At 37.6% G+C, this 15,065-nt stretch overlaps 1 protein-coding gene across 1 annotated transcript in view; it reads left to right on the top strand.

Annotated features, from left to right (window-relative positions):
* CPNE8 (copine 8) overlaps positions 1 to 15,065 on the top strand; it is a 325,161-nt gene that overhangs the window by 109,802 nt on the left and 200,294 nt on the right. The window contains exon 2 of the mRNA XM_089684926.1: positions 3,785 to 3,825. Within this exon, the coding sequence (XP_089541052.1) occupies positions 3,785 to 3,825 (41 nt within the window). The remainder of the gene's footprint in view (positions 1 to 3,784; positions 3,826 to 15,065) is intronic.

Here is a 15,065-nt window from a genome sequence, read left to right as displayed (position 1 = left end):
GTTAAAGACTGCACATCAAACAGGGGACTGTGTTTCCATAATAACACAATAATACATGTGTACATGAATTGGCATGCAGGCACAGGTGCACTTGTGATGGCCAACTGTGAATATTACTAGCAGATATCCGCATTGAAACTGGCCAGGGACAGCTGTTTCTCAGAGCAAAGAGCATAATGGAATATTTCATGTCTTATTAAATACTGTTGTGATCATTAACTGACACTGAAAATTGGGAAAACACTTTAATGCTGGCCATACACTGCTTGAATTTTGGCCATATCCTGTTGAATTGGCTGAAAGTCGAGTTGTGGTTGTCCATGTTGGCATCACCTGGCTCAACAAACTTTGGTGTGAAAACTGAAGGAGTCAGGCAGAAAATTCTCAGCCAAAAATTGATGGCAACCTATCATATGCAGTCACTGCTCATGTATTGTGCTATAAGAACAGTGTCTGTCAAAATAGCTGCCAGGGGAGATTCCTCCATCCACACTATTTAGTGTTGATTTCTCTTCTTCAGCTAGCAAGGGGGCTGAACAAGAGAAATCTTCATGTCTATGGCTAGCCCAGCTTAGGTTAGGTAACCTAACTTTAGGTATTGTTAAAGAAAATGTGAGCAGTGAAACTATATGTACTGTGATATGGAGAGCTCCAGATCACCAGCCAGCCACTTGTCAAAGTGAACAGTCTTTATTATTCTTTCAAGAGACATAAACAAAAAAACAGCTTTCTTCAGCAAAAGTGAAACAAACAGTCCATAATCCTGGTACAGTCAAAACAAGAGAAGGGCTGATCACCACTATACAAGCCCCACAGTAGGGTTTGGCTTTTCCCATTTGCTTCAGGAATACCACAAAGGCTGCAGGAGCTCATCAAAACCATGTCTCAGTCTCCAGAGAGTCCACTTCCTCACAGCTGTGAACCACTCCACACTCCCTGACAGACAGGTGCTTACTCCTTCCTGACCCTTTTTAAGCTTCCATTGCAGGTGGTTTAACCCCCTCAGGGCCAAAGTCTCCATAATCAGGATTTGAAGGCTCTTTTCAACCCCAAGAGTCTTTCCAAGCTTCCTTCAAACATCCTCCAAACAAGGACTTGCCAATCTCGAGAGCACTGTAAATCAGTCCTCCCCCCTCCAAGTGTACTACCCTGAATTTGCTCACCCTTCATGGGTGAGAACCTCTGAATACTCAGCTGTCCCCCTTTAAGAGACCACAACTCAAATAAAGAAACACACTTGCTGTGACCACACTTGCAAAGCATTTATGTTAGTCATCAGAGTTGACTCATTCTCAAAGCCATAGGTCTCACACAGATTCAGTTTAGGATAACTTTAACATTTTCCAAAAAGCTGCTTGCCAGTGCTGAGCTTTAAGTTGAGTAGAACATATTGTCCCAGTTTTAACATAAAGATATTTGTCAAAAAAACATAGAAACCAAGAGGAGTGATGGCAGAAAAAGACCAAATGGTCCATTGAGTCTGCCCTTTTTAAATTTTTATTTATATATGTTTAACTTTTTTTGTCTGAGTATAGATCTATGTTTATCCCAATTGTGTTGGAATCCACTTACTGTTGACTGACTCATTACCTCTGCTGGGGGTCTATTCCAAGTTCCAGCTCTTAGTTTTTTAACTCTTTGTCGCACCGGAAGATTACAGAATGGGGGCATGGAGAGGAAGATTTCCTCTGAAAGAAAAGACATATGAACAAAGGACACATTCTACTGACTTTAGGTTGACTTAAAGTAATATCCTTTGTGCTGATTTTTCATTTTTGTTTTTTTTATTTTGGCTGCACTTAGGCATTAACTGTATTCATTATTTTATCCTAGTATACTTTTTTTTGGATCAGTATGTTCAGTTTACCTTCATAAAAAAACAGGTGTGCAATTATAATTATTCTTGTCATAAGCAAATACTTTACTCCTCAAAAAGGTGCTGTGTTCTGCTTACGCACGCCAATAAATCTCACAATTACCACCAGCCATAAGAGAAGTATAGGAGCTGTCATTACTGCCTTTTTTGACTAGCTGCCTAGCTGTATCTAGTTTTAAAATTTAATCCTTACATACAGAAAACGCATGTTCCAAATGAGTGTCAGAAAACTTCCACAATTCTTTATATACTTTTTTTCTGCGACAGTAACTCAAAAAGCACTGAAGCCAATGTATAGGCAGGACAACTAGGAAACTAACCATTTAAAAAAGAGGTGGGCAATGATAGCCTACATCATTTTCTCATGAAGGGTGTGCTTTAGAGTGTTACTAAACCAAGGACCCTGTATTCACTATATCTGGTCTCCCATAGTACATGAAAATTATTTTAGTAAAGATAAACTGCTAAATACCTTTTCTCATCAGCAGTATATAGCAATCTTGTGACTTCTATCAGTGTCCAGCAGAGCACTGGTTAAAGCTTGTAGGAGGAATTTTCATTCTCCCTTGATTTGTCTTATGAGACTGCAGGACCCCTGACCCTCTCTCTGGACAGTGCTGATTAGCCCTGTGCTGATCACATGCACCCTCCCAAGAAAAAAAAAAAAACCTCTCTAGCAATACACACTAAATTGAGCACATGCAGCTTGCCCCAAGGCTTTGTCCTATCAGCAGATGGATGAGGGACAGTAGAAGAAGGGGAAGATCAGAGAAGACAGGATCATACCGCCTTTTTACACAATGTGGAGTGTTCTGTGTGTCCAATCTAAGCATTGATAGTGTGATCTCTGTAACTTACAGTTGTGATGAGATAGCGATAACTTCAACCTCAGTTGGGGTCCACAGTCAGTGACTCAATGAGAATGACATCTTGTAGATCATAAACTGAGAGAATCTTACAACAATGAAATTCCATAGTTCAAAAGAACATACTGTGTCTTGCTCCATGCCATGAGGCTAACTGCAATGCATCTCTGGGAAGGGGGGAGGGCTATCTAAGCAACATTAGCTAAACTAAAGGAAAGGGAGGAGCAGAGTAAAAACACTGATAACATTTAAAGGCATATGACAGTCAATATGACAGTCATGTGAAAAATGACATGAAGGATTAACCCATTAGGTTCCACAGTGAGTATAACAAGCATGCGTTACTGCATATACATACTGTTGTGGGTTTAGTAACACTTTATGAAGCAAAAATCTGTTCAGTAATTGTTATGCATACACTCTTGCATACCGAATAGACATGATTAGTACAAAAAACAGGAACTATATGATAAAACATAACAGGAGATGTCAATTTGGGCCTGGATTACCTATTGCAGTAAAATATTGTGAACGTGGCCATTTTTTTAACTTTTCTGTTGAGACTAGTGGATGTTGTCTGCATCATTCAGTGGAATGCTGCTAGTTTTTAGCAGACTTGGGAACAATAAAATCTTATGGAAAAGGTGAACTGAAAAATAAGAAAAAGTTCAGTTGAAAAAGTAAAACAAAAAGGTAAATGTATGTACTGCATACATTACGCTTTAGTGAATTAAAGTGGTTCTAAAGCCTAGGTAAAAAACCTTCTGTGTCCAGGATATCTGCCAAGCCCTCCCCCTTATACTTACCTGATCCCAATCTCGAGCTCCTGTGCCAGCAAGGGACCCCAGAAGAGGAGCAGAGGAGCATCAGGGCTACTCTGTGCAATAACATTTGTTATTTTAAAAAATAAAGGTTTAGAATCACTTTAACTTTTTTTCTTTAAAAAGTAAGTGACCTTGTATTTATGTATAATTCTTGCAGTACTGTACAGTTCTCTAAAAAAATGCTGAATAATAGAAATAAATCTATTTTTTCCATACAGGAACCTTTTGGACAGAGACACATTTTCCAAATCTGATCCATGTAAGTAAGCTTGTTTTATCAAATGCAACAATATATATTATGTCTTAAATGTATCACATTTGTTTGTTTATATTAAATTTTTAAAATTGGTTATTTGATTTTATGGTTATTTGATTGCTAATAGCAGGAGAATCAGGATGCAGTACATTTTAATAGGATGGTAGAAATACACAATTTCTGCTCTTTAAATTTTTCAGCCATTGAACATATATATTTAAGAAATTGATGCTAGCCTCAAGATTGTTTGCCAACTTTTTACTGTAATTTTCATGGTACAATTATGCTGTTTTGGAACACATTATGAGGTACTTATTACAAGATTGTTGTATATAATTTTTTATTTTAATTTTACATCACTGCTTCAGAGGACAATCTATTTTGGAGCATGTTATTAGGTGTTTATTACAAGATTGTTGTATATATATATTTTTTTTTTTAAGTTTTACTTCACTACTGCAGGGGGTTTCCTTGAAATAAACATCTCTAAAACTCTAAACTGCATGCTTCGTGCACGGTGTCAACAACACCATATTCTGGCATCACATTTTATTAATGTAATTGATTTATTCAATGTTTGCATTTAGTTTGGCTTAAAGTCAGCTGCAACACCCTAATCGCATTCATTTCAATATAGTTTTGGCTGCAATACCTGATCTTTTAATCAAGTGCTATTAGGCCCAAATTTACATGTGGAAGTAGTAGCTAAACCAGTCACGGTTATTTTACCCAGAAGACAATTTCTACCTTTCATGAGCATGTAAATTACATGTCTGTGCTAATGGACTGCACTGTCAGTGGCAGGGTACAATTGACATGTGGTCCAGTACATATGGGCAGGGACACTTCGTGTCTTTCACGACACACTGTTTCAGTCTTCAGGCGACTGGGAAAGATGCAAGATGGGGCACACCTATGGAGCTGGCTGGTACCACCACATGTCTTTTCAGATGGTGACAGAGCAGTTATTTGTACTGCCTGCTCCTCACTGGGTTCATTCTTTGACTCCTTAAAACCAGGCGTTCTCTGCTACAAGAAATTTGTGAAAAATTAGGCCTTTTATGTTCAAATGCCTGCACATAGGTCATCAAAATGAGGCACCGCTGCTGGGTGACCCCTAATACATCCTCAATACAAGGGTAAATTGGCTAATCTGATGGTAACATTCCAAAGTAAGCCCATAATGCAGTACTTTGAAGAGGTGCTGCCTAAAAACACCTTTGCTACATTTCCTGATGGTGGCAGAATCCAATCTGATGACCAATGTAATTTAATCCTCTAATCCCTATAAGAAGGAGCAGTGGTGGCTGTTTCAGGTCCATGTTTCAGAGGTTTCTTATAACCACAGTGTCCAGGCTCAGCTATGGGCAGCTCACATACAGCTCCTGAACCACTGATCCTGACTACATCAGGTCCAGGGCCAATTGCGGGTGCAATGTCAGGCTCCTGTAGATACTTCCTCCAGTTTTCTGATTGTACTTTCATACGGGCTTTCAGGTAAAAAGCTGGAGGAAGTGTCAATAGACTACAAGTGCGCTGATCAGGGGGTGAGGGTTGAGGTACAGGTTGAATGTATAACATGTTCTTAAAAGTGAACTAAGCCTCTAAACAGTATAAGCAATATGTAAACATTGGCAGTATTAACAATAATCATAACAAGTAATCTGCATACACGCTTTTTATGAGGTGGGGGGAGGGGGTGACAGGTGTGTATTAACATTTTCTTTTTAATGATTTCAGTTAGTTTAAACAACGTTTTAAAATACTTTTTAATTTTGTTTTCTTTATTGCTATTAAAAGGGGGCTAACAAGCCCCTTGTGTAATAGCATGAGCAGGTCTCTTTATGGAGACATTGGGGGCCTATTAGATTATGTTTGAATATCTGCATTTTCAGCTACACTATAAGTAGTACATCACTTCCAGGGTCATTAGTTGCAGGAGGGATTTGGGAATGAATGCTCCCCCGGTTCCTCCTGCTCTTACTGGACAAGCTGTTTCCTGTGGTCCTGGGCTCCACGGAGGAATGTGAGAGCCCCGGAACCACAACGGGTGCTGCCGGCAGGGGGGTGGAGGGAGCACTTTGAGAGCCCCATAAAAGTAAACGGACGGTTCTAGAGCTGCCAGATTATTTTTCTCAGAAGGCCCTTCTCAGACTCTCAATGCCAGTACCAAGCTCACAACTACAGCAGTGGCAGTTCTCAGACTCTCAATGCCAGTACCAAGCTCACAACTACAGCAGTGGCAGTTCTCAGACTCTTAATGCCAGTACCAAGCTCACTGCTACAGCGGTGGCAGTGAGCTTGATGTAACCACATGTCTACCATGCCGTTTATAAACATACCTTGGAAGAAAAGTGGTTAAGGAGTTGCTTGGTGTTCACCAGCACAGCCCACCAGGTGGTGCAGAACTGCTCCCAAGTTGCAACCCTTGGATACACTCAGACAGGCATCTATTGTTGGTGATTGCATTGTGAGAGGAAGCAGAAAAGCATATGTAGTGAGGTTTGTCTGCGCCATTTCATGTCATTACAAACTTTACATAGAAACAAAGTTTGTACAACATGAACTCATAATAATTTCTTTATATATCTTAAAGTTTGTCTTTTGTTAATACTTATCTTTTGTTAAATCAGCTTGTATATGTCTTTGCTTTCTTTTTTGTAGAGAAACAACAGACTTTACTCGCATTTCATAGAACACTCTAGAGATTTTGAAATAAAATGCAGAACACTTCTTATTAAAATTAATTTTACTGGTTTTAGACTGTTCTTTGTTTTCATTAGAATGCTGACTAAACTGCATTTTTTAAAAAAGGTTTTTTTTTGTTTTTTTGTTTTTAACCACAACCTCAGACATCAGAGCAGACTATAGAAAGTAGGTATACACAAAAAAGAAAGTTATTTTAATTAATTAACTATATATGATTAATTCTTAATTTGCATCAATCATTTTTATCAGTGGTCTCCAAACTGCACCCGGGGCCCTTTGTTTGCACTATTCCTCCCACTAACTCCAGCAAACGGGCAATAATTTCTGCACTGACAACATTAATGGGGCACTATCCCTTCCACTGACACCAGTAATCAGGAATGTAACCTTCCACTGGCATCAATGATAGGGCACTAGTCCTTCCACTGACACCAATGATTGAGAACTATTCTTTCCAATGGCATCAATGATGGGGCACTCTTCCTCTCACTGACACCAGTGATCAGGCACTATTTTTCTCACTGACACCAACAATGGGGCACTATTCTTCCCACTGACACCAAATGATGTGGCACTAATAATTCCCCTAATACCAAAGATGTGACATTTTTTACTCTCACTGATGCCAGAACATTTTCTACTCAAACTGACCACAGCCTGCTCCCACCCCCCACCCAAAGTCTGAAGGACAGTAAACTGGCCATTGGTTTAGAAAGTTTGGAGACCCCTGATTTATATTAATCAATAGTTATCCAACATCAACACTGTACATTTTGATGATGTTATGTGAAGAAAATATTAGATCTACAAAGCTGTTAAGCAAGTAATTTATGGAATCATGCATTTTTCGATTAACTATGGTGTCATGATTGTTTTTAGTATAGTCAACACAGTGGAATATGCAAATCTCTAACATTAGAAAAGTATGGTTTTGAATCTGTTGATAGCTGTTGAAGAACTACTCACATACAACAATCAAATACTTTTGGGTCTTATTTAAATCTACTACTATTTTTGATAAAACAGTTTGCAGGTAACGCTACTTTTTGTTTGGATCAATTTGAAAATAAGAAAAGTGCTGTACTTTACGTATTGCTGGATATACTTCTTTCTATTGTCCCAGCTGACTGACTCTTGTGTCTATTTTACAATACCTCCCATGTAACATCTCTTTTTCAGCAAGTGTCAAAATAAATGGAGTGGAGTCAGGAAGGAGAGGATTAGAGTTGAAGGTTGAAAAGTAGCTTATGGTTGGTATCAGGGAGGTGATGACTTTACTGGAATGAATTAAGGAATTCATAGGAAAGTAAACTTAAGTAGTGGTGGCAGACATCGTTATGTTTGCTATTCAGTTGCTTGAGCATAGGTGATGATACCAATGGAAAATCTTTACTTCAAGATAGTCAGTGTTTCTAACTTTACATGTTTAATAGTTGGGCCTTGTATACCTATAGAAAAACAATGCCATGTACCAGACAATTTAATTTTCATTTCTTGGAATACATTATTTAGAAGTTATGGAGATAGTCTGGATAATTTCAAACAACTGACTTTGTTAGCAAAAGTGGCTACCAATTTCACTTTTGGAATTTGGATACTACTTCAAATTTTTCTGTGCATTGTTTTAAACCATAATGTAGAAGTATTAATAATCTTACTGCATATTTCCTTGCATATACAGTATACTGCCTTTATCAATGCAGCTTTCTGGTTCATGTTTGAAGAAGACAGAATCGGTAATATTTTGGGAGAAATCGTAACATGTTTGTAGCCATAAATCAGTTAATGGAGACCACCATTTAACTTATTGTGGTTGATCTGTAAAATACCTTATATCAAAGATCTTATGTAAAGCTCCCTCATAAGCATGTAGTAATAATAAAAAGAATGTGTGTTCCTTAGCTTTGTTTGAATTGCTACTTTATATTTTGAATAAATTAGATTAATTATTGAGTTTTCTGGGTTTTTTTGTTTTGTTTTTTTAAAACAAAGGCATCTACCATTTATACTTGTTATTGTAATAAGTATTACTTTTGTATATTCAAGTAATTATTTTTTTCGTACAGCTTCTAGAACCTTCTTGAACTGAGGCTTCATTTTAGCTCCACTTTGTTTACAATGATATTTAATTTTCATTTCTTGATTTACTTGAATAAATAGAAGGACAATTAGACATTATTTTGTAATTCTTTATACTTGATATTCAACTGGGAATCATGTCTGCAAACATATTTTATCTGTTGCTGTTCTTCTGATCAGAGTTTTTAGTGACTAACATGAAATTGTAGTTAATAACTTATTAATTAGGAAGCATTTTATTGCATTTATCCCATCAAAAATAGCATCTCTGAAAGAGCAGTAAATAAAGATCAGATATTGTTCTTCCTTCAAGTCATATCTTGCAAGTCATTTGTCATGCCAGTGTTAAACTATACATTTTTGCAACAGTCTTTGTTAATTAAGTGGACAGTCGGTTAATTAACTAAGATTTTCAATGTCATTATGCTCTTCATTCATGACAAATATCTTTAAAGGCTTCAGTTTCAAGCATTTTTCTGTTTATCACTTTTAAACTGTTTGATCTGCATATGTAGTGCCTCTGTTTTTGGAATGTGATTGTTCAGAGTTAATTACTGCATAAACGACATCAAAGTTCACCAGGGAATCATCTGCTTTCACATTCTTGGTCCACTGAAACATGGCTGATGGCATTGCCAACGAGCCAATGAATTTGAGCAACGTTGTTATGATTCGCAATGTTCCCCTCATTCATTAGCTTGTTAGCAATGGTATTTTCCGCCGGTTTTTCCCAAAATAAACTGTCGATCAGTTGGCGACCCTTTTTGATAATGTCAAGGCCACAGTGTTTGGGGACATCTAAAGCTATCATCAATGTCAAAAATAGGAGGTATGTATTCCTTATTTAAACATATGTATTTGTGGTGCAGTGTTTGTATTCGGCTGTAAAATAACAGTTTTCGTACCATTTAATTACCTACAGTGGATACAAGACTGTATGAAGTGCAGTGATATTCAGATGTTCATAGTAGTCAAGTAGTCAACAATTGGCATATATTGGTAAATCCAGTTTGCACTGCTATAATAGTTTTTCAAGCATTACTACACAGAATTGCCCTTTAAACAGTGTTATTATATTATACCAATTTTGTTTTTCATTTTTTGAGGAACACAGGATTTGGAAACATTTGGGTTCTCTTACTACCTACTATTTCTCTTTGGCTTTATTGGGTGTGACCCCTCTTCAAATTTAACTCTTTACAATTTTACCAGAGCTATGCAGGATTTTCTGAGCCAAATTGCAATGTTAATTGGTGACTCTGACTGCAGATGACATAAGCATACCACAACACATTCCCTTGCAGAATCTATATCTGATCTGTCTGCAGGCTTAGCAGTCTCTAAGCCTTTTGTTGCAGAAGCTGTTTCTGATGAAGAATCTTGAAAATCCTTGTCAAATGAAGTTGTCCCTAGGGAGGCAGGCATCTGCCATAACTCACAGGCTTGGAGAAACCATTTTAGCTCTTATTTTGTATGGGGCATTCCAACTTAAAGATGAGGTGCAGCCTATAATTTCTACTAATGCTGTCACTAGTCTAGCGTCCCTGAGAGGACCTAAGATTACCAAAACGTTTTCAATGCACATGCTATTTCCAGAAGTTGTGTATGCTTAGTGAAAACATCCTGATTAACTGTTTACACTTCCCAAATGTTTTGCGACCCAATAACTGTTTTGAGGAGGTTTTTATGAAGAAGAAGGCTGTCTCTACAAATCTGGACATCCTGACTGGAGGATCTTCCAATCAGCACCCATTCAGACAATACCAAGGCAGTGGCATACATCAACCAACAAGGAGGAACCAGTAGTGAAAAGAGTCTTTCTTTGACATCATTTCTGTTTCAGCCCTACACACCATTCACATCCCAGGTTTAACTGGACAGGCTTGTCTCCAGGTGCAGAGATCCTCTGGCAGAAGCACTGGATGCCCTGGTTGCTATATGAGATCAGTACAACCTGTTTTTCACCTTCGATACTGTGGCCCGATCAGACTCCTGGCAGACACTCTGTGGGCTCTTGAGTCATGGTTGCTGGCTTTAATGGCATGGCTGTTAAAGCCCAGATCTTTCTGACTCTGTGATCCCTATGATGTTTAAACCCAGAAATTATATTTCCCAGAAGTTCTAGTACGCGGAAGGCATATTTTGGTGTGAAGAAAAAATTCTGAGTATCTCAAAGAATACTGGGAATTGTGGGACAAATCTTACCATTTTTACAACCAGGTCTGCATCAACATTTGGGGATGGCTATCAGCATTTATGATTGTGATCGACTCGTTCTTTGATTAGGACTTTTGTAGAGAGTGTCTCTTGTGTAGCTCTCTCTGTGTATCCACTTGTGTCCCCATGGCATTGGAATTTTATTCTCTCAACAGTTCAGAAAACACTTTTTGAACCAATAGGCATATTCTCCTTTCCATGCTCAAACACAGAGTTATATTCTTTGTTGCCATCACCTCTGTGAGGCGTGTCTGCACTGGTGAACCTTTACTGGTCTTGCATATGCACAAGGTGATGTTAAGGCTCAGAGCCTTCTTCATTCCCAAGGTAGTTTCAGCCTTTCACCTTAACCAAGACAATATCCTCCCATCCTTCTATCCAGCTCTGGAACATCAGAAGGAGATTTACCGTCATTGTCTGGATGTGGTTCAAACTGTGCATGTAAACCTCTCAGTCAATGCCTCCATTAGAAGGATTGACTCTCTTGTTGTCATTCTCCCTAAAAGGAAATTAGTTACTCATTTCACCATTTTTGGTTTTGAGTTTAATACCACTTTAAGGATAAGATTCAACCCATTCCTCTCAAGGTGCACTCTGGCTTTTTCGGCATCAGCAGCTGTTTCCCAGATTTGCATGGCTGTCACCTGGTCTTCTGTTTACATGTTTTCTAAGTTATAACAGGTGGATGTTAAGGTCTCTGCTAATGCAAACTTTAGATGTAAGGTCTTTCAGGCAGCTCCTTGAGCTGCAGGCTTTCTCAGTTTTTTTTTTGTTGGACCTGTTGGTGTTTTGTTTGCTGTGTAGCCCACAACTCAGCTGCACTGCTTTTGGATATCCCACTTGTCTCTGAATCTTGTGTCCCTCAAAGAACAAAAAAGAAAACAGGATTTTTGTACTCTCCTTTAAAACCCTTTTCTTCAAATTCATGTAGGGTCACTGGTCCCATCCCTCTGTGTTTATGGTCTTGCTCTCACATTACTCTGTTATAAAACTGAGGCGTGGGAGGAGTTATACCAGGTGGTTTTTCCCGTGTCCAAATTCTCCCATAGGCAGCAGTATAACCCAAATATGTCTGAATTCTGTGTTCCAAATGAACTCAGAGAGAAGGATTTTATATTAAGTACAAAATACTATTTTTTTAACGTGACCCAATATTTGGGCTATCTTGTCACTATTGTCTAAATATATAGTAGCCTTCATTGTGGGTAAGTAATTGGTACATTATAAGGGACAGCTACCACTAAATGTAAAGCCTGCTGCTAATGTAGTAAAAATTGTTTGGCATTAGCAAACTCATTTTTAAACTGACTAAGGACAATAGCACATTTTGTAATCTGATACTGGCTTGGGCCTTTCTTTTACTTAGCTGATCAATAAGTTTAATGAATACCATATTGCAGATACCACACTATTCGGACAGATTATGTTTGATATTAACATGATATATATATATATATATATATATATATATATATGTAGATAGAGAGAGATTTTTAAATAGCAGCAGGTTTTAATTTTGATGAAGCTGACCTTAACTATTGCTAAATAATTTATGCATTGCTTGTTTGTTATTGATTTGTATCTGTTAATTAACTTGCAACTTCTCTATTTGAAGTGAGGGAAATATACTTTTTTATGATAACACCAGCTTTAAGTGTTGAATCAGTTTGATGCCATTATGCTAATGTTCTTAATTAGTTAGGCTTGTAATTCTAAGGAAAGTTTACTATTACTATTATTTCTGCAATCCTTCACTTTACAATAAATCTGTTTACCAAGCTTCCCAGAAAGGTTTCACAGGCCTAAATATTTTATTATGTGTTATCTGGGAACTGCTATTCATTAAGGCATTTAAAAGTATAATTGTGCTCAAACGTTTGCATACCCTGGCAGAAATTGTGACATTTTGGCATTAATATTGAAAATATGACTGATCATGCAAAAAACCTGTCTTTCATTTAATGATAGTTATCATATGAAGCCACTTATTATTACCTAGTTGTTTGGCTCCTTTTCAAATCAACAAAGACAAAAATCAACCAGATGGCCCTGATCAAAAGTTTACATACCCTGGAATGTTTGGCCTTGGTAAAGACACATAGGGTGACACACACAGGTTAAAATGGCAATTAAAGGTTAATTTCTCACATTTGCGGCTTTCTAAATACCAATTAGTGTCTGTGTATAAATAGTCAATGAGTTTGTTAGCACTCACGTGGATGCACTGAGCAGGCTAGATACTGAGCCATGGGGAGCAGAAAAAGAACTGTCAAAAGACCTGTGTAACAAGGTAATGGAAGTTTATAAAGATGGAAAAAGATATAAAAAGATATCCAAAGACTTGAAATGCCAGTTAGTACTGTTCAATCACTTATTAAGAAGTGGAAAATTCAAGGATCTCTTGATATCAAGCCAAGGTCAGGTAGACCAAGAAAGGTTGCAGCCACAACTGCCAGTAGAATTGTTCAGGACACAAAAAAACCCACAGGTAACCTCAGGAGACATACAGGCTGCTCTGGAAAAAGATGCAGTACACAGGACATGGAAATGCAAATATTTTTAGTAAATATAAACTACTAAATACCTTTTCTCATCAGCAGTATATAGCAGTCTTGTGGCTTCTATCAGTGGCCAGCCAAGCACTGGTTAAAGCTTGTTGGAGGAGTTTTCATTCTCCTCTGACTATCCTATGAGGCTGCATGATCCCTGACTCTCTGTGATAGCAATACACATCAAACTGAGCATGTGCAGAGTGCCTCCAAGGGTTCTGTACTATCAGCAGATGGATTAGGGACTGTGGAAAAAAGAGACGATTAGAGAAGACAGGATCAAACAGCCTTTTTACACAATGCAGAGGATTAACCCTTAGTTTCCACAGTGAGTATAACAAGCAAGCACACTGGCAGCTGAAGCAACTGTTAACCTCAGTAATGCTTCCTAACAATAAAAACTGAAATCAGAAAAATTAGCTCAGCACTTCCGGTGTGAATTAGCTGCATTTACCGCAGGTATTAAAAACATTAGTCTAATCTTTAAAGCATACCTGTAATTAAAATAAAATGCAAGATTACCTTAAAACTGAGCAGAAATGATAAATGTTAAAAACTCAAAAATGTTCCTGTTCTTACAACTGCAAACAGCCTCTCACAGCAACCAGTTACGTTACCAGTGCCTTGACCATTATGTGGTCTGTGCTGGGTAGGTTTCCAGTATAGACAGAGCTTTGAGCTCAATGTCCATAAACAGACCAACTTTTTCTGAATTTTAACGTTAAGAGCATTACATTTAGAGTTTCTTTGCTTAAAAACACATTTTGTTTTGCTGCATTTTGTGATAGGGAGTAGTATAGTGTATAGTTTTTATATTAGTTCTAATGTATTGTTTTTATTTGTGTGATAGATATTAACATTTCTATTCCATTCCCTAACACAGCATCAGGTGTGGAAATGTTGTCCTGTTCTTTTTCTTAATTTGTTTTCAGTTCCAAGGCATTTATCCAGAGAAATAATTTTTTGATATATGTGTAGCTAAAATAGTTTTGAAAATGAATTTCATCATTTCAAAAGGAGCATGACATTTAGATTTGATACTTTCAATGTTTTTTTTGTTTACCCTTTGTTACTTTCTTTCACTTACATTAATGCACTCACCTATCTTTTAGTGTAATGGGTGAACAGTACTTTGAAATTCTAAATACTGAAGTGCAGGTTCAACTGTTGTTGCCACAGGCTGCTCACCATCTGGGAAATGAGTGTTTTCATGCAGTCTGTTAATAAAAGGAATACTGAATGAGAATGGAGCAGTATTAAACCAAAAAACTAAAATGTACTATATTGCAGCTTACCGGTTCTTAGATGCGATGGCTGTATTCAGTTTCTTTTTTAGGTTTTCTTTTTTCTACCTTTCATCTGGTGATGTGGCCAGTTTTTCAAAAGCTCAAGCTCGCCAGCAAAATGTATGTTACATGGATGAGACAAACTATTTAGCACTGTTAAAATGTCTGCTTTCATTTTTTCTTGTAAGACCTTTATTCCAAAAGGAAAAAAAACTGTTTGCTGTAAGTGGTTATAAAGTGTGACCTGGAGTTTGGCTTCAATTACTAACTGTTTTTAAATCGAATAATACATTTAACATTCCCCTTCCCCCATCCCGCACAAGGTTAACAATGCTTTTGTGTCTGTTGTGCATCCTGTGCTCACTCCTTCAGAGCTCTGTCTCACTAATAGTGGAGGTGTGTT

Source organism: Staurois parvus, unplaced genomic scaffold (genome assembly GCF_062004578.1).
Source record: "Staurois parvus isolate SC_StPar_1 unplaced genomic scaffold, SC_StPar_1.0 ptg000019l, whole genome shotgun sequence".
Lineage (NCBI taxonomy): Eukaryota > Metazoa > Chordata > Amphibia > Anura > Ranidae > Staurois > Staurois parvus.
Note: the sequence above shows the minus strand (reverse complement) of the source record. Positions and strands in the feature narration are given on the sequence as shown.